The sequence below is a fragment of the Electrona antarctica genome (assembly GCF_951216825.1).
Source record: "Electrona antarctica genome assembly, chromosome: 11".
NCBI lineage: Eukaryota > Metazoa > Chordata > Actinopteri > Myctophiformes > Myctophidae > Electrona > Electrona antarctica.
Genome location: NC_136792.1, coordinates 13,114,732 through 13,135,109, shown reverse-complemented (window position 1 = coordinate 13,135,109; position 20,378 = coordinate 13,114,732). Strand labels below are relative to the sequence as shown.

At 44.3% G+C, this 20,378-nt stretch overlaps 1 protein-coding gene across 1 annotated transcript in view; it reads left to right on the top strand.

Annotated features, from left to right (window-relative positions):
• LOC306931991 (uncharacterized protein) overlaps nucleotides 1–20,378 on the top strand; it is a 202,584-nt gene that overhangs the window by 134,875 nt on the left and 47,331 nt on the right. Inside the window, exons 76-84 of the mRNA XM_079513696.1 lie at nucleotides 962–1,098; nucleotides 4,199–4,324; nucleotides 4,868–5,032; nucleotides 6,363–6,587; nucleotides 8,669–8,795; nucleotides 9,785–9,921; nucleotides 11,782–11,994; nucleotides 12,754–12,899; nucleotides 18,212–18,339. Of these exons, the coding sequence (XP_079369822.1) occupies nucleotides 962–1,098; nucleotides 4,199–4,324; nucleotides 4,868–5,032; nucleotides 6,363–6,587; nucleotides 8,669–8,795; nucleotides 9,785–9,921; nucleotides 11,782–11,994; nucleotides 12,754–12,899; nucleotides 18,212–18,339 (1,404 nt within the window). The remainder of the gene's footprint in view (nucleotides 1–961; nucleotides 1,099–4,198; nucleotides 4,325–4,867; nucleotides 5,033–6,362; nucleotides 6,588–8,668; nucleotides 8,796–9,784; nucleotides 9,922–11,781; nucleotides 11,995–12,753; nucleotides 12,900–18,211; nucleotides 18,340–20,378) is intronic.

The following is a 20,378-nucleotide window of genomic DNA, read 5'->3' as shown; positions in this document are numbered from 1 at the left end:
GTAAGACATTACCACCAGTGATGGATGAAGTTCTCACATTTGTTATGTAAACTTATCAATACCGCAATGTTTGTGAGGGTAGGTACCCTCACAACATGCTGTAGTCCTGGTCTCTAAACTACCTCCCCCTGGCCAGCCGGGGCGCCTGATGGAGGGGAAAGGAACTTGTTGGGATAACGTGTTCATTCCACACGCTACGTCCAACAGGGGGAAACTCCTAACCTGACTCCACCAGATGGGGCAGCAGAGAGTACACTGGGTTCCCCCCTCCTGCTCCCATCTGGGAACTCTCAGGCAGACTTGATGCTCCGGCCACCAAACGGCCTGGCCAATCAGCAGCAGCTAGAAGCTAGAAGCTGCTGCTAGAAGCTGCTAGAAGCTGCTGCTGATTGGCCAGGCCTGAGAGTTCCCAGATGGGAGCAGGAGGGGGGAACCCAGTGTACTCTCTGCTGCCCCATCTGGCGGAGTCAGGTTAGGAAACTCCCCCCTGTCATGTGAAAAGAAGCGGCTTGGACTCCTCATGCATAGAAGGAAGCATGAAGTCAGTCCGTTGCTCTCCCCAGGTTGGCAGAGGAGGTGTAGCACCCAGGATTCCATTTAAATGCGATAATTGACACTGGATGAAAACATGGGTTGCAAAAAAAGAAGAAGAAGAAATGCTCTGTTACAAAAGTAAAAGTCCTGTGTTCAAAATGTTCTTGATAGTAAAAGACTAAAAAGTATTGGCATCAAAACTAAAAGTACCTAAAGTAAAAGTACTCAGAATGTTCTATTCCACAAGTTTTCAGATGTATACAAATCTTTTGAAAATAGCAGATCTACAAGATCTTGTCGATCTGGCTATTTTCAAATAGCCAAAGTATATAGGGGCTGAAGTGATTAATGCATGTTTTGTAATAACATTCAAAATGTAAAGTATTTAAATAATCAATCAAGTTCAACGGTGTGTTGTGTCCTACAGGGCTGGTAAGATCCAGGGCGTGTGCGCTGCAGGCTACCTGTGTCTTTCAGGCAGTGCAGCCTTCACCCCTCAGGGACACGTGTCCAACGGGAGCCACTGTGAGTGGAAGATGCAGTGCGCTGGGACATGTCCACCAGGTACACGTACACACTGCATTCAACACTTGAAATAAACAAAACCATCCTAATCTCATTGCCTTGTCTCACATTTAACTACCCTAGACAAATATGTTAATGATGATTTTCCAGGCTCTGGAATAATTTACCCGCTCACATCAGAGCCGCCCAGTCGATAGCTGCTTTTAAATCTCCCTGCTTAAGACTTACTTCTTCTCCTTGGCCTTTAGTGTCAGCTGAGGTATAGCCCTGTTTTTTCCCTCACTGGGGAAAATGTCAGCTTGTTTGTGCTTATTATATTGCCTGATAATATCTGTTTATATTGCACTGTTTTGCCCTTTATTTTCTAATGCCTGTTTATATTCATGTTTTCTAATGTCCGTTTATATTGCATTGTTTGCTCTTTGTTTTCTTTTAACCTTTACATCACTTTGGCTGATCAAATGGTTTCAATTGAACAAGCTTACTCTCAAAACAATTTGCAACTTCATGATTTTTAGAATTATAAACAAAAAAGAAAATCCCAAAAGAGAAATCTATACTTGTAGTATAAGTTGTGATCATTGGTTGTGCCAGGTTCCACATACAAACATTTGGGATGTCATGATTATTGATTAAACTGGAAACAGCAGTTCAATAAAGGAGAGAACACACCAATAGGGAATAAGCAAATGTTTATTGGAAAGATTTTGGCAGCAAAATGGCAAACGGCAATGGCAATATTATGGCAGAGCATTATTTTGGCGATTAGACTCCAATTGCATTTATTGAATAAGATTAGCTTTTAATAGGGAGAACCCCCAAAAAGTCTTACCGAGGCAGGTGAGACCTGAAATGAGCAGAATATGGCAAATTACACTTTAAATTAGACAGCATGAAGCTACATGGCAAACTACAATTACTTTGAGTAGTTGTCTTATTTGCATAATGAAAGATTACTCTAGTGTCAGCTATAGTGCAGAATGCACTATAGCTGCCAACACATATAAACGGTCACATATCACACATGCTTGCTGCATTACACTTGCTACTAATTGACTGCAGAATTGTTAAATCACCTATAAATCTCTACATGGGCTGGCCTCAATTTATTTGTGCACCCCAAGGTCAATGTGAGATCAATTAGGTCTTCAGACAAAGGCCTTCTCACTATCCCTGCAACCAAGCTGAGAACAAAATGGCGATCGAGCTTTTGCGTTTGTAGCACCTACTCTTTGGGACAACTTACCATTTACTTAAAAATCACACTCGTGTGAAGTGAAGGGCACTCTTATCATCATGCATCATCATTCTTCATCTCATTCTGGCCAATCACAATTTCCGTTCTCACTTTTGTCTCACTTTTGTCTTCAATGTTTGTGTTTACACAATATTTGTTTTTTACAACACTCAAAACTATAGTGATAGGTGGTGTGGTAACAGGTACGGTCGCCCCTTTTCCATCTCGCCCCATTACTCTACCTAGCTGTAAATAACAAATATAATTCATGTTGGTGATTATATAAAAGGTATTGTTAAAGACCGGAGTGATCTTACATTATGTTTTGGAAGCAGAAGGTCTGAGATGTAGAGTGGGGCCAGCCCATGTAACGCCTTATATGTGGTTAAAATAATTTTGAAGTTGATTCTGGTTTGATGGGTAGCCAGTGAAGTGTTCCCAGACGTCGTACGGTCTGAATGGGTTAAGAAGGTTGGAGACCACCTGATTACCAGACAGTGGCCTTGTGGTTAGAGTGTCCGCCCTGAAACTGGGAGGTCGGGGTTCGATCCCTGGCCGGGTCATACCAAAGACTGTAAAAATGGGACCCAATGCCTCCCTGCTTGGCACTCAGCATCACTGGGTTGGATTGGGGGTCAAATCAACTAATGATTCCCGAGCGCGGCGCACGCTGCGGCTCACCGCTCCAAGAGATGGGTCAAATGCGGAGGACAAATTTCACTGCGGTAACGTCTGTGACTAATTGTACAACTTTGACTTTGACTTTGACTGTCTTCCAGGCCAAGGCTTTATCCACCAGAATGGATTATAATGGCATCATTGATGTATTTATTAACTGTTTACTGTATATGAAGTCTATGAAGATGCTGGGCATATTGAGATAAATCTGTTCATCCTTCATCTCTCTTTGTTATTATAGCTTATTTCCCCCCATATTCATCACTGTAATATTGTGTGGGCATATCCATCATATCAAACTAAATTACTGATAATTCAGAAGATGTTTATCATAGACATGAGCCATCTGCAGCACCTCTCTTTATTAAATATTCATTATTGTCTTTAGATAACGTTAATGTTTTTCAATCCTGTTTGTTTATGTTCAAATTAAAAAGAAAATGCAACAAGACATTCTCCTACGCCATAAGGCAAAGAGATGATTTTAATTTACCCTTTTGTCGTACTTTTAAACATGAATTATTCATCACATTCACTGTAGTCCGTATGATTTAGTTCTGATGTGTAATCTTTACAAATTAGTTTTTCTTCTTTTATTATTTATTTATTGCACTGCTGCTGCCCTTGTAAACGTGTATTATTTTGTATTGATCTTATTGAACTTTTAATCTATGCTATTATAAGCCTGCTGGCTTCTTCCTTTTCTCGCACAATACTGTAACTAGTTTTCTTTGATATGTAGGCCTATTGTTTCTATTACAATGTGCTAATAAACTAAACAAAATACTGGAACGCGCCCACCTGGTACACACCGCATTCAACACATGTCACACATTGGACATGTCCACCTGGTAGCCTATATTCATGGTTCACAATTTTGCCCCCAAAAAATTATAGAAAATCTGCTTGTCATTGTCTAAATATAAACTATGAATTATTGTTCTAAATTTCAGTTGACAATTGCAGATGTACAAGATCACATTGCATCGCAACGCAATGTAAGCTTGTAAAATAGCGAAAAGCTGGTTTATAAATTAGAACATATGTGGTTAAAAAAAAGACCTCAACATCCCTCCAATTCTTTGTTAAACACTGTCGAACACTTACAGAGAACACATTACTATTACTCGTATTCCATTGCTTGTCTAAAGGTAACACCGTCCTCCTTGGCTTCTAGGAAGAATAAATTAGGCTGTAACTAGAAATGCATGCTCTTGGTGCCAGGTTTCTTCTGCCCCGAGGGTGCGCTGAGGGCAGAGCCGTGCCCTGCCAACACCATCAGACGGTCACCGGGAGGTGCCAGTATACAGGACTGTCTGCCCTGCCCGCCTCAACACTGGTGCAAAGCTGGTACTGGAATGGCTTTCTGACTCGATGGTTCTCAAACTTTCTTTTAATCGCATATTGTGGGGAAAACTTTTGCTGAACATAGCGATCGACAAGCTCACAAGTTAACGTTATGACTTGTGAGCTTGTCGATCGGCTATTTTCAGTGTCCCCAGAATAACAGAAAACAGAGCTTTGATTGATTTAATGATAGATTGAATGAATACTTAGCAGTTTGCAAAAAAACATCACACCCAGTGCGAAGTGAGCAGTGCCTTTGAGTTCATTTCATTAAGCTACACGAACAGGTTAAATCCCTGTCCATTCATTTCAAGGCTGCTCAACAGCACTGCTGCTTTGTGGCCGAAGCTGTTGTCGCCGTTCTGAAATGGACAGACACATCGGTCAAATGTTGGAGCACAGGAAAGTACAGTTTGATACAATGTCGGCTAAGAGGATTTTTATAACCCAAGAAAGCCTATGGCTTGTTTCCATTGGGTTCCTTCTGTAGCCTACTCAATTCATCAAAACATTTTCACTGAGTTAAATCCATTCACCCCCACACAGGTGACCCGGTGCTGTATCTGTGTCCTGCTGGTCATTACTGTGATGGTTACGGTGCATCGGCAGGACCCAGGGAGTGTCCCTATTATACCTACAGAGCCCTGCCTGGGGCGGGCAGCAAGGGAGACTGTCTGCCCTGTCCCCCTGGCACCCACTGTAACTCCACAGGTACAGTATACATGTGTCACACTGACTGAACCTCACACAACCACTATTGTGTACAAAATACCGTGAAGCGCAAAGCAAGGTCGAAAAACAAAACTACGGAGAAAAGAAGGAAGAAAAGACTGGAGCAGAGGGTGTAAATGTAAAATAACTTTAAGTAACAAGAAAAAGACACAGAGGGGGATTTATGTTCCTGTTTATCATAGAAGCACCACCAATCTAGTTTTATTTTAATTGGTGTATTTGTTGATTCATCTATGTTGAACACCTGTGAGTTATGTTCAATAAAAATGTTCAAGGACATGGAAAAGAAAATAACCTGTGTTCCAGTTATTTAGTCACAAGCTCTTCTTAATACTTTTAATTGGTTAACTAATTATAAAGAAAACCCACCTCAGATACTTAACCACTTTCACATCTTATCTATAAATGCACCACGTCTCTGTATGTCTGTCTGTCTGTGTGTGTGTACTGTACCTCTATGTCTGTGTGCACGTAACTCGAGAACCGTTCGCCCCACCTACCTTCAAATTCGACACACGCGTTCCACACCCCCACAGGGAGTGCAGTGGCCGGTGTCGACTCGGTCGGACCCACAGTTGTCCAGAACCACCATAAAAGGCCTCTGCCCGGGCCGTGGACCTCCATATGGAGCTGTCCTGTTCTGACATCATTCTGACATCTGCATAGATTCCATATTTGGGCATGTCTGACAAAGAACTCCATATATGGGCACCACAAAAGGCCGCTGCCCAGGACCTGATCTCCATATGGAGCTGCCCTCTTCTGACGACATTCTGACATCTGGAGGTTGTCTCCATATATGGGCAAAAGGGACACAGGCATAACTGTGTGGGGCATGCATTTCCAAGTAGGCCGGTGCCAAATGGGCACCGCTCTAGTTTCTAGTGTCTCGATGCAACGCGTTGTGAGCTTGTCGATCGACTATTTCCGCTGCTTCTGTACAATGCTCTTGTACAATGAAATAGGCCATTAATGTTTTAATATGGAGATACAAGTGTTTTCCAGCCGATGGCAACTATACACATTAGTTGCCCAGTAGATTCATCTAGAATTGATGTCTCCTGAAGCTCACATAATGTACCAAGACGTACACAGAAATTGACAAATGAATGCTGCATGGGGATGGTGATATTTGCAGGGTGTGTTACTGTAAATGGGAGAACAGAGGTGCCATGTCCTCCCGTTAAATAGCAGTGGCAAGCACAGACATGTATGGGGAGGGTTAATTGACTCATTGAAATTATTGGCTATAGTGTAAATGAAAACAAACGGCAAATGAACAGAACATTATTATTATTATTCATTTAAGGTCTGACAGACTACTCCAATAAGCCATGCCCACCTGGGTACTGGTGTAGCGGGACCGGACGGCCCATTCTCTGCCCTGCGGGCACCAAGAGACCCCTTCCAGGGGGTGCAGCGCCTGGCCAGTGTGAGCCCTGTGCAGGGGGAACGTACTGCCCGGACCCGCGCACCGCAGGACAGCCTAACGTGGAGGGGATACCGTGCAGGGCCTCCTACCAATGCCCCCCTGGTGAGTTGACCTGGTAACATACAGTACAGCAGTGGTTCTCAAACGGTTTCATGTCAAGGACCCTCGAAATTATATATGCATTTGGCCGCCGACCCCCATGTGAAAAATATTTGTGTGCCAGGGACCTCCAGAAGCAAAGATTTGAGTTAAGAATTGTCACTTTATATATATATATATATATATATATATATATATATATATATATATATATATATATATAGACGTTGCGGGGTAGCTAGAAGGACGAGGCGAGGATATGATGTTCAAGTTGCTAGCTCACATTGAGCCCAGATTTATTCCCTGACCCTTGCGGCAGCAGCACAAACTAACCTGAGGTTGAGGGTCACTGACTTAAAACAATACACAGGGTGGCTAGCCCAAGGCTACTAATATCAGAACATGGGCTGTGTCTCAGTTCACTCAGTCCAGACCCTAGCACAACAGAACAGCCCAGAACTTGTTTATTTTCCCTCCCCCAGAACACATACATGTAGCCAATATATAGAGTGACACCTCCCTCAATCCCAGTAACAACATACATGTATAATTAGCACCCCCAGAGTTACACACTAGATACTGTATATACTGCACCCCATAGCACGGCACAAAGTGGCTTGTATAACTCTGTTGTCGAGCAGAACTCCAAAATGTTCATTTTCCAGGAAATGAAGAAAGTCTTATATTTTTAAAACAAAGCAATACTGCCTCATAAAAGTTGTTATTGTGACTTTATAAATTGTCAGATACTTGCATGAGAGGGAGAGAGGAGGTGGAGTTAGAGGTGTTTTGAATTGCCAAAGTATAGCATTTGGTTAAAGTGTTTAAAATGATTGTGAAGTTATATTAACAAATACTTTGAGAACCAAATAATGGTTGCTTGATAACCAGGCTTGTGACCACTTATTTTTACAAGTGTGCTTGTAGTTCATTTATTAGCTTGAAACAGTGTTTTGTAATTTATTTGTATTATTTATGGCATTTTGTTGTGCACTGCTCTTTGTTTTTGTGGGGACTACGGATGAAAATTAGCATCACTGCTAAATCTGGTGTATTTATGCTACTTTATGTTAGAACATTGTTTGTGTCCAGTATCACTGCGCCAGTAGCAGCACAAAAAATGTGATAGAGGGGTCAAAGTTGAACGAAAGCCGTGCTTTCTGTAGGTCAACAATACAAATTATTGCTAGTTTTGGGGATTCATTTATTTTTAATGATTTTCCCCCAGTGCCCCCAAACAAATCACCGGAACTACTTAATATTCACCAAAACCAGACCAGAACTCCCACCAGGGCCACCACGGAACTCGGGCAATCATTTTAATACCTTTGCAACCACTATATTAAGTGTTTCCTACAGCTTCATGTCCAAAAATCACGTTTGCACACTGCCGCCAGATATTTCGTCTGTATAACGTTTTATTTTATCCGTTTTTCGCAGCTGTCTTTCACCTTTGAGCAGTGCTGTGTCATTCCAGAGCCACCATACTTGTTTTTGTTTTGTTTCTGCCACGGTCTCGGTTGAGAAGTTGATCATTTTGTTGGAAAGGAGAAAGTACTTTATGAAATGCAGCATGCAGACTTCAAAGACACAGAGTCTTGCACCTCTGCCCGAGTGGGTGTGAAAATAGGTAGCAGCGCAACCACACACACACACACACACACACACACACACACACGCACACGCACACACACCCAAAGCAGTGGAAGAATGCATAGCGAGAGAAACAGAGAGAGGGAGAGATAGAAAAACATGCTGACATCGCATCTAATCAATTTCTAGTGAAGCAGGGACCCACTATATAAAACAAAAATAATGATCGGATCAGGGGATCATCTATACTGCTGCTGCCACTCCACTCCATTTCGTTTTGCGAAAACATGCTATGAATCTAAAGCTATGAATATAAATGATACGCATCGCACTCAGTGTGCAAGGTTGTTTTGTGTGACTCTTTTTTTGCGGATTTCGGATCCACAAAATGCAGTGGAATAAAACGTACCAATGTGCAGCCACATTTACACTTTAATATGCTCTGTCCCGTCGAAAAATAAACAAAAAGTGTCTAAACTGTTCTGTTGTAGGGGCTGTCTCAGAGAAGCTGTGCCGAGCAGGCTCGTACTGTGGACCCCAGACTGCAGAGCCCCAAGTCTGTCCTGCAGGTTACTTCTGTCCTCAGGGATCGCAAACCTACAACGTCCCAAAGCAACTGTGAGTCCACTAGTCCAGTGGTTCCCAAAGTGGGGCCCAGGGACCCCCAGGGGTCCTTGAGGGAGTTCCAGTGGGTCCCCAGCTAAATGATAATTCAGAGTTAAATTAACATTGATTTTACAATATAAATTGGCGTCCCAGAGATAGAAATGCCATTAAATGGGGGACCGTAGCCTAATGCATGTCAAACTGGGGGTCCTTGAAATGAAACGGGTTGAGAATCACTGCTAGAGCTGTAAAAAGCTTCTCTTATGGGGGTCCCTGGCATATCTTTTCAAGTGGGGGTCCGTGGGCTAATTGTTGTCAATTTGGGGGTCCTTGACATGAACATTTTGGGAACCACTGCACTAGTCAATGATAAAGCATGATCGTCAACCATGCATCGTGATGTGTAGCGTATCGCTGTCTACGTATCGTTACACCCCTACTCATTTTGTAATCAGCCCTCATGTCATGTGCATATCAGTCCTGTTCCCCAGTCAGGCATTGTTGTTTCTTACCTGTTTGAGACTGTCTGAGATGTTCACGATGTTCAACCTGTATTAAAACACTCAACAATGGGTTTGCTGTCCTGCTGTATTTGATACCACTGTTTATCCCTGCAGGGTCCCCAATCTACACTGTCACAGCGCTTACAGCGCCCGGAATTACATTAGATAGTTGACACTGGGTAAAAGAAATGGGGTACAAAATCGTGGGATAAAAATTATATAAAAAAAAACAGTGACCCAAAATGTTCCATTTGGTCACATGGTAGTCCCCGGACCTGCACGTTGAGAAACGTTACTCTGTGCGGTTCTCATCCACCCCCGGAGTGGGTGGTGATACTGAAGAAAGTATTTTTGTGCCCCCCCACCACACATAGCAGGTCGGAGGCAAGTCCCAATGGCATCGAGAATCCCCGAAACATGTCTTTTGAAGTCGAGTAGAATAATGTATGTATGTATGCAAAGTTTTATATAACCCAGCCGCTCACTGTCCCTCTGCAGCTGCCCATTCCCCTACTACTGCCCCGCCAACAGCTCCCACATGCGCTCCTGTGATGGGGGCTCCATGCCCGTCAAAATCAACGGCCTCCGGGGCTCCAAGGGCAGCTGCTGCGTGGCGTGTGAGGGAGGCACCTATCGTACTTACCTCTCTCCCTTCCTTCAGTGCCTTCCATGCCCAGCGGGATACCACTGCCCTCCAGGTACAGAGCTTCTAAATTGTCTTTCTTGCCTTGATCTCCTAACCCCCCCCCCAATGCTCTGTCTTTGTTTTCTTGGAAAATAACACGATGGGAACTATGCACAAAAACTAATTTCACCCACTTTTCTTTTATATCCAGCTTTTGGTTTGTGTGCACAAACTTTGTCCTAAACAAACTTTCACATTGACAATGAATGGACAATTTTACAACATAGTGTCTGAGCAAAGGCTATTTTATGTCATGATGATGTACAATGATAAGACATAAGAGCACTCTTCACTTCACACGGGTGTGATTTTTACTTGTAAAACTGTGATGTGACAATAGACCAATTATTTGTTTACAAACATTGGGACTGGGCGCGGGTGACTGTTTCATGTAATCAATTCCCAACAGATCTCCAAACCTGTTGTTTTGGGGAGCGATGGTTTCAGTCCATTCAACCTCCTCTTGTGAGTTGGCTAGTGAGAAGCACCCTAGGAGACATTTATACTTCAAAGCCCAACAGTATTGCGCACAGAGAACAGCTGATATACAAGCTCACATCGCATCGCAGATGCGACTATGTGCGCGACACCATCACGGGACGAAGCATAAATTATACTTGATGGACTGCAGGTGCGCGTGCAGCCGTGCACAAATAGGCTCTGCTGCTGCCGTGTTCATGAGCGCACCTCCCGTTCTTATGACAGCGACTGGAGGTGTGGTTTTGAGGACAACTGTTTTTAATTGCTATTATTGTTCAAACACAACAGAAACCAAGGATTATATATTTCAAGGGCGAGAGATCACAATAAAAATCCTAATCATTCTTCCTCCACACTGGGAGAAAAACAGCATCTGAAAGTTTGATGGGGCATTTTTTACACATGAGTGCAGTTAGAACTTTTCCATTGCATCTTATGAGAGGTGGTGTTCTTCTGCTGCCTTTATGCGCGCACATGCTGTTTCTTATCAGTGTGACGTCGTCTGATAAGGCGTCTATAAAGAAGATTCTGATTCTGACTCATTGACTCCATTGGCAATTATTTCAGAACTCCGTTTCAACAGTCTTACGGTTATGAGACAATGTTGAAACCCATGTCAACTTCCACTCAGCTATAGTTCACTAGAAAGGGATAGGCTACATGGTTTTTGCAGGTATGCTAGCTACATAACAGTTTAATTAGTCTTTTGTTGCCAAATGATCAAAGATCTCCACTGACCGACACGTCTGGGGACTTCTAAAGGCAAGTCAGTTGCTAGAAAAGAGCCGAGAATGAAAACGCTAACAAACCTACGCCCACTGCTTTGGAAACTATGCTCTCACCACCTCAATATTAAGTCATAAAGACTTTTGATTGGATATAATTAACAATAGATGCCCAGAAAATAAATAAATGAAACATTTTATGTAAAAATCACACCTTATCATCATACATCATCTCATTCTGGCCAATTGCAATTTGTGTCTTCACTTTTTATCCTCAATATGCACTTGGGGTGATTAGCCAATCAAATCATCGCTGTTATTCATACAAACACACAAAGCTGGGCATATGTCCAGTCTTAATTATTTCCTGTCAAACGACAATCTGGTAACCCTTTTTTTTTTACTTTTACGTTTTTGAATGATGACGTTCTTTGTGTAAAACAAGAACAAACATATTTGCGTTGCGACGTGTGCAGTTTGGTTATTTTCAGCGAAGAGATTTCATGGTGTAGAGGGGAGTACAGAAAGGTTTGAACCATCTCTACAGCACGACACTAACTACCTCCAAATCAACGGTGTTGTGTTAATATTGTTGACATGCCCAGGTGCAGACGTGTATCGGAGTAATCCGTGCCCTCTGGGACACGTGTGTCCCGTGGGTTCCAACAGCCCTGTGCCCTGCCGCCCGGGTACTTTTTGTCACCTGGACCGCGCAGAGAGAACGGAGGACTGCCTGCCGTGCCCAGCTGGCACCTTCAACCACCTGGCTGCACAGAAGGCCTGCTTCCCCTGTGGCAGCTCCTCCACCTCCACAGCAGGTGTGCTCACTTAATCATCATACAGCAGGGCAGTGAGTCTCAAGCTTTTGGATTTCTTTATTGTTTTCCCCTGGGAACAATGCAAAAATCTGCAAAAATCCTCAGTGTTATTTTTGGTCGTGGTTATGTGTGGCGACTGTGGCTCAAGAGGTAGAGCAGGTCGTCCAATGATCCATGGGTCGGCGGTTCGAATCCCGGCTCCTGTCTACATGTCGAAGTGTCCTTGGGCAAGACACTGAACCCCAAATTGCTCCCGATGTGCTGGTTGGTACCTTGCATGGCTTCCGCCGCAATCGGTGTATGAATGTGTGTGTGAATCTATGTAAAGCGCCTTGGATAAAGGCGCTATATAAATGCACCATTTACCATTTACCATTTGGTCTATTTTGTTTATGGTTAAAGCACTATATGGTTAAAGCACATATATGATAGTAATCATGAATTTCTATAGAGTGTTTATTCAACAACAGAGGTCCCCCCATCTCGCCAGCTCTTTAATGAACGGAAAATTCTGTACATTTTCTGTACATTTTCAGTTGCGAGTACCCATTGATCAGCTTACATTTTATATTGTTCCATTTCCAATTTTTGTCTGCTCATTTCTTTGTGGCATCACTTCCAATGTACTTGCTTACTTTACAGCACTGGAAAAAAGATAGTTATTATTTTTTTTGGCGAATTAACACTGATTGTAACAGCAATAATGAAGCCCAAGGGGGCTGTAGTCCACTGCACTAATGCGGTTAATTTGCAATGCAGGGTCGCCGTCCTGTACTTGCATTGGTAAGAACCGAGCGTTCCAGCACTCGGACGGCTCCTGTCTGTGCAGAACGGGCTTCATCTTCTACAACCAGCTGGACTTTAAGATCTCCACCGCTGACAGTGAGCTGGACTGTCAGCCTGAGGTCAGTACTGCACCAGTGAATCCCAAACGTTTGTAAGTAGCAGTGGTGGAAGTAGGCTACTCACATTTGTTTGGCTTAAGTAAAGGTATCAATCAGTTTCCTTTCCTTCTTCTTCCTCTTAAGTAAGCTATGCTAGTATTTTTCTTTTTCTGTTGCTAGTCATGGCTGCCAGTTCCCACCTGATGTCGTGTGTGAGTTCCGACTGCTCTAGTCCGTACTGAATTACTGCAAGCTTGCATAATGTCTTCAGACTGGGACTTAAGTCTATGATGTAAAGGTCATCATCGGGTGTGGATCCTTTGTATCCTCCAAAGATGATGATTCGATCTCCCACCATGCAATAGCACCACCTACAGATCGAAAAATCTGGGCTTTTCCCCTTGGGCTCAGCCTTCTTCCAGGAGAAGGTCTCTGGATTGTATTTCCACAGATCATTCAAGATTCTGCCTCTGGAGGAGGAGCCAGTGCCACCAAATATGTACAGCTCTCCATTGTGCTCAAAGGCTAAATGAAGCCAGCGTCCTTCTGGAAGAAGCTGTGCGGAAGGTGTGCTCAGCCAACGGTTCGTCTCTGTGTCAAACACTCTGATGCTGTTGTGGTACCTCTCGGCAGGCACTTGCCCCCCAAATACAAACATCTTTGTCCCGATGATGGTGGCTGAGTGATACATTGAAGCAGGGGGAGGGGTGCTTCTGGTGTTAATTAAAGACCAGACCATTGTTGTGGTGTCCAACTTGTAGATGTCATTAAAGTATCCAGTCAGCTGGGTGTATCCTCCATAGATATACATGACATTCCCCAGAGCACATGCTGAATGGTAGGCCCTCGACTCTGGAACAGTCCCCAAACTCTTGGGCTTGAACCATCTGTGGGTGTTGACATCAAATGCATAAAGTTCCTTGGAGTAATGCAAGATACGAGATACAAGTATACATGTACATCCACCCCAGATGTAGATGATACCTTCTATTAGCACAGCTGAGGCGCCAGAGCCGATGGATGGAAGTTCGAGGGGATATCCCCCGCTTTCATTTGTCACTGGGAGCAACTTCTTCCACTGCAAAGGCTCTGGGTTGAAGACATGCACTTCAGTCTGGATATCTGATTCGAAAGAGTAGGATACGCCATACACTTTGTCACCTCCTGCCACAACAACATACCATTGCGTTGGTGTCTGTGGTATTCCTTTCTTATGCACAGTCCAGTACATCTCTACCTATTTCACAGTCTATCTCTCAACCTACTGTTAATTAGCTCTCTCAACTTAAAGTAATATTTGACAACTGTGAGAACTTATTTACAGCATGTATGCATGACTGATGTCACAACACAAACCATTGCCATGGATGTAGTACCTAATGATGCCGATTTGCGCAGGTTTTCTAATACTTCACCCATTCTACTAGTACTATACATCAGGGGTTCTCAACCCGTGGGTCGCGACCCCTCGGGGGGTCGCCAAATTATTTTAGGGGGTCCCCAAATTATTTTCAAAAAAAGAAAAAAGATTTTTTTTTTTTTTTTTTAATTCACGATTTTTCAAAAATAGCAGACCTACAAGCTCGTAGCGCGCCACTCGGTGGCGCGCTATGAGCTTGTAGATCTGCTATTTTTCAATAGCTAAATTATAACAATGCTTAAAACACCAAAAGGGGTTCCCGCCCAAAATGGTTTAAGGTTATTGTAGCAGTCAATTTATATTGGGGGTCGGGAGGGGGCGGGCGGGGGTCCCGAGACATTGCCAAAGCATTTCCGGGGGTCCCCGGCCAAAAACGTTGAGAACCCCTGCTATACATGTGCAAATCTCTGTATCTCCTTTACTGTAACTCAAGAACCGTCCGACTGACCGACTTAAACTCAGCGTGCGTCTCAGATGACCCGAGGGTCGTCGGAACCACTGATCCAACCGATACGCCCGTAGGCATATAGTGGTGATCTGGTTGACCAGAACCACAGATATGACCACTATGCCCATATATTATGTTCATGCACATATAGATGAGACCGACCCATTTCAAACTTGCCGTGTGCATTGAAGAGGACTCGAGGGAGTGCAGTGCCTGGCGTCTAGGCGTTCGCATACAGTAGGTGGTGGTTCAGGAATACTGGCCCAAGCGATATACCCATATATAGGCATATATGGAGCTATCAGCTTGTCCAGAAACGCAGGTGAAGTACGCTGATGTCATCAATAGTATGTCATAGACAGGCCTAGATTCCATATCTGGGCATGCCTGACACACAAACTCCATATATGGTCATAAAAGGGACAGAGACAGACAGGTACAACAGGTACAAAAAAAACAGGTATTGCATAACACAGGGTATCCAGGAATTACATTTTGATAGGCGGAATGCTGACTGTTCTCTAAAGCTGCCAGGTGAGTAGGCCCAGACCCTCACCCCATAAAGAGAAAGGCAGAAATTCACATCCCTATGGGCGAGGGTCGCTCTTCTGAACAGTCACGGTGGTGATTGGCTGCCCATCCGAGCAGCCTGTGTATCTATTTGTTGTTGTAGGCCCAATGTAGGGGGTTTTCTGTTTACAATTACAATTTTACAATTTAGGCATTTAGCAGACGCTCTTAATCCAGAGCGATTTACATTAAGCAATAATAAAAACAAATAACAAAAGCATGGCATACATCACATATATAAAAAGTAGTTATCATGACTCTGTCTTTCTTTTGTTGTTGTAGGCCCAATGTAGGGGGTTTTCTGTCTTTCTATTATTGTTGTAGGCCCAATGTAGGGGGTTTTCTGTCTTTCTTTTGTTGTTGTAGGCCCAATGTAGGGGGTTTTCTGTCTTTCTATTTGTTGTTGTAGGCTCAATGTAGGGGGTTTTCTGTCTTTCTATTTGTTGTTGTAGGCCCAATGTAGGGGGTTTTCTGTCTTTCTATTTGTTGTTGTAGGCCCAATGTAGGGGGTTTTCTGTCTTTCTATTTGTTGCTGTAGGCCCAATGTAAGGGGTTTTCTGTCTTTCTATTTGTTGTTGTAGGCCCAATGTAGGGGGTTTTCTGTCTTTTCTTGTTGTAGGCCCCATGTAGGGGGTTTTCTGTCTTTCTATTTGTTGTTGTAGGCCCAATGTAGGGGGTTTTCTGTCTTTTCTTGTTGTAGGCCCAATGTAGGGGGTTTTCTGTCTTTTCTTGTTGTAGGCCCAATGTAGGGGGTTTTCTGTCTTTTCTTGTTGTAGGCCCAATGTAGGGGGTTTTCTGTCTTTTCTTGTTGTAGGCCCAATGTAGGGGGTTTTCTGTCTTTTCTTGTTGTAGGCCCCATGTAGGGGGTTTTCTGTCTTTCTATTTGTTGTTGTAGGCCCAATGTAGGGGGTTTTCTGTCTTTTCTTGTTGTAGGCCCAATGTAGGGGGTTTTCTGTCTTTTCTTGTTGTAGGCCCAATGTAGGGGGTTTTCTGTCTTTTCTTGTTGTAGGCCCAATGTAGGGGGTTTTCTGTCTTTTCTTGTTGTAGGCCCAATGTAGGGGGTTTTCTGTCTTTTCTTGTTGTAGGCCCAATGTAGGGGGTTTTCTGTCTTTTCTTGTTGTAGGCCCAATGTAGGGGGTTTTCTGTCTTTCTATTTGTTGCTGTAGGCCCAATGTAAGGGGTTTTCTGTCTTTCTATTTGTTGTTGTAGGCCCAATGTAGGGGGTTTTCTGTCTTTTCTTGTTGTAGGCCCCATGTAGGGGGTTTTCTGTCTTTCTATTTGTTGTTGTAGGCCCAATGTAGGGGGTTTTCTGTCTTTTCTTGTTGTAGGCCCAATGTAGGGGGTTTTCTGTCTTTTCTTGTTGTAGGCCCAATGTACGGGGTTTTCTGTCTTTTCTTGTTGTAGGCCCAATGTAGGGGGTTTTCTGTCTTTTCTTGTTGTAGGCCCAATGTTGGGGGTTTTCTGTCTTTCTATTTGTTGTTGTAGGCCCAATGTAGGGGGTTTTCTGTCTTTCTATTTGTTGTTGTAGGCCCAATGTAGGGGGTTTTCTGTATTTTCTTGTTGTAGGCCCAATGTATGGGGTTTTCTGTCTTTTCTTGTTGTAGGCCCAATGTAGGGGATTTTCTGTCTTTTCTTGTTGTAGGCCCAATGTACGGGGTTTTCTGTCTTTCTATTTGTTGTTGTAGGCCCAATGTAGGGGATTTTCTGTCTTTTCTTGTTGTAGGCCCAATGTAGGGGGTTTTCTGTCTTTCTATTTGTTGTTGTAGGCCCAATGTAGGGGGTTTTCTGTCTTTTCTTGTTGTAGGCCCAATGTAGGGGGTTTTCTGTCTTTTCTTGTTGTAGGCCCAATGTACGGGGTTTTCTGTCTTTTCTTGTTGTAGGCCCAATGTAGGGGGTTTTCTGTCTTTTCTTGTTGTAGGCCCAATGTAGGGGGTTTTCTGTCTTTTCTTGTTGTAGGCCCAATGTAGGGGGTTTTCTGTCTTTTCTTGTTGTAGGCCCAATGTAGGGGGTTTTCTGTCTTTTCTTGTTGTAGGCCCAATGTAGGGGGTTTTCTGTCTTTCTATTTGTTGCTGTAGGCCCAATGTAAGGGGTTTTCTGTCTTTCTATTTGTTGTTGTAGGCCCAATGTAGGGGGTTTTCTGTCTTTTCTTGTTGTAGGCCCCATGTAGGGGGTTTTCTGTCTTTCTATTTGTTGTTGTAGGCCCAATGTAGGGGGTTTTCTGTCTTTTCTTGTTGTAGGCCCAATGTAGGGGGTTTTCTGTCTTTTCTTGTTGTAGGCCCAATGTAGGGGGTTTTCTGTCTTTTCTTGTTGTAGGCCCAATGTAGGGGGTTTTCTGTCTTTTCTTGTTGTAGGCCCAATGTTGGGGGTTTTCTGTCTTTCTATTTGTTGTTGTAGGCCCAATGTAGGGGGTTTTCTGTCTTTCTATTTGTTGTTGTAGGCCCAATGTAGGGGGTTTTCTGTATTTTCTTGTTGTAGGCCCAATGTAGGGGGTTTTCTGTCTTTTCTTGTTGTAGGCCCAATGTAGGGGGTTTTCTGTCTTTTCTTGTTGTAGGCCCAATGTACTGTGTTTTCTGTCTTTCTTTTTCGGTCATTGTTGTGATCGCACTAAGGCCTATTCATACCCCGCTTTTACTGTAGGTGCCCCCCGAAACGGTGGTTAGTTAAAACAGAGAATATATGTTTGGGTGAACGGTGAGTCCCTTACCACCGCTGCGTAACGTCATCTTGTAGTTTTCGGTGGTCACCTTGTGTGTGTGTGTGTGTGTGTGTGTGTGTGTGTGTGTGTGTGTGTGTGTGTGTGTGTGTGTGTGTGTGTGTGTGTGTGTGTGTGTGTGTGTGTGTGTGTGTGTGTGTGTGTGTGTGTGTGTGCGTGTGTACATGTGTGCGTGTGCGCAGGTGAACAGGCGGTGCGTTACAGGAGAAGTGCGTCTGGCGGCCACCAGGGAATGTGTCTTCCCCAACCTGTATGACTGCAACGTCACCTGTGGAGCTCATGGTGGAACTCTGGACGTAGAGATGGGCATGTGAGTTTGTTGTTGTAGGCCTATTCATCAATTAGATAACCAACATTTGAAGTGAACAGAGCTCCTGACCTGTCTAGTTGAGTAAGTAGCATTATTCTGTATTTTAGCAAACTGCTGTTAGTGTTACTCTAAGTGCTTTTGTATTAGTATTATATTATTAGCTTGTGTGGTAGTCAGTAGTTTATAGTTGTATTGTTTGTGTTCAAACAGTAGGCTAGTAGACTAGTTTAATTAGTTTCACCCTGTAATAGGCCACTTGATAAGTAGTATAGGCCACTTGATTTCCTTGTGAAGTGTGAAGTGAGTGGTTTAGCCAGCACTCCTGGCAGACGATTAGCAATCAGTTGGATTGGCCTTATACCACCAGGTGAAAGCGTCAGCTGTTAAGCGGCGGCCAGCAAACGAAGGCCAGGCGAACAAAGGCGACAGGCGACTTTGTCAAAGGCCAGGCGAACAAAGGCGACAGGCGACTTTGTCAAAGGCCAGGCGAACAAAGGCGACAGGCGACTTTGTCAAAGGCCAGGCGAACAAAGGCGACAGGCGACTTTGTCAAAGGCCAGGCGAACAAAGGCGACAGGCGACTTTGTCAAAGGCCAGGCGAACAAAGGCGACAGGCGACTTTGTCAAAGGCCAGGCGAACAAAGGCGACAGGCGACTTTGTCAAAGGCCAGGCGAACAAAGGCGACAGGCGACTTTGTCAAAGGCCAGGCGAACAAAGGCGACAGGCGACTTTGTCAAAGGCCAGGCGAACAAAGGCGACAGGCGACTTTGTCAAAGGCCAGGCGAACAAAGGCGACAGGCGACTTTGTCAAAGTCCGACTTCGTCACTGCACGATAAGCTGTAGCATTGATTAGTGACATATATAGTAGTGTGATAGATATAGTAGTGTATTGTAGTATATGTTTAGTGATCTACAATGTGTTTTCTTCCTATTCCTGTCCTCTCTTCTTCCTGGCGGTCGCACAAACACTGGGTTACACCCAGATGTCGCGACACAACTAATCTCATCTATCCTACTCTTTCAACTCACGTCGAGCAAGTGGTAACGGGAGGGCTTTGGAATTGCCACTCGGCTGTGGTGGAAGGCAAATCTGCTTTCATCTCAGCCTACGCATCCTTGCTCTCCCTTCACTTCCTTGCTCTGACTGAGACCTGGATCAGACCAGAAAACACTGCTACGCCCGCGGCTCTGTCAGATGTGTACTCTTTCTCTCACACTCCCAGAGCCGTGCGGACAGGTGGTGGGGTTGGTCTGCTCATTTCCAGAAAATGGAAATACTCTCCTGTTTCACTGTCACTATTCTCTCCTACCTCATTTGAATTTCATGTGGTCACTGTTTCTCATCCAGTCAAGCTCACCATTGCAGCTGTTTATCGCCCACCGGGCCCTGCTGGTGGCTTCCTGGAGGAGCTGGACCATCTAGTCTCCCACTTCCCTGTCGATGGCTCTGGATTCATCCTTCTGGGTGACTTCAACCTCCCGACTGAGAAGCAGCTAGACCCACTACTTTCGTTTCTCGCCGCCTTTGACCTAGTTCTTTCCCCATCTCCTCCTACCCATGAGGCGGGCAACCAACTGGACCTGATCTTCACCAGAGGCTGCTCTATTGCTAACCTGTCTGTCACTCCTCTTTCCAGTGAAAAGGGTAAGAAACTCTCTGATCACTACTTCATGTCCTACTCTCTCTCTCTCTCCTCTCCCCCCTCACAGCCCCTCCCTACCCACATGATTTCCTCACGTCACAATCTTCGCTCACTTTCCTCCACTGATCTTTCCTCTTCTGTTCTCTCTGCTCTCCCTGCCCCTGAATCCTTTGCTCTTCTATCCCCTGATACCGCCACAGATCTTCTTTTCTCTACTCTATCCTCTTCTCTCGACCATCTCTGTCCCCTCACCACCAGGCCTGCACGCCAAACTCCACCTGCCCCCTGGTTGTCGGACTCAGTGCGGACTGAGAGACGGAGCCTGAGAGCGGCTGAGCGCAAATGGAGAAAGGGCAACCTCCCGGAGGACCTTCTCACCTTCCAATCTCTCATT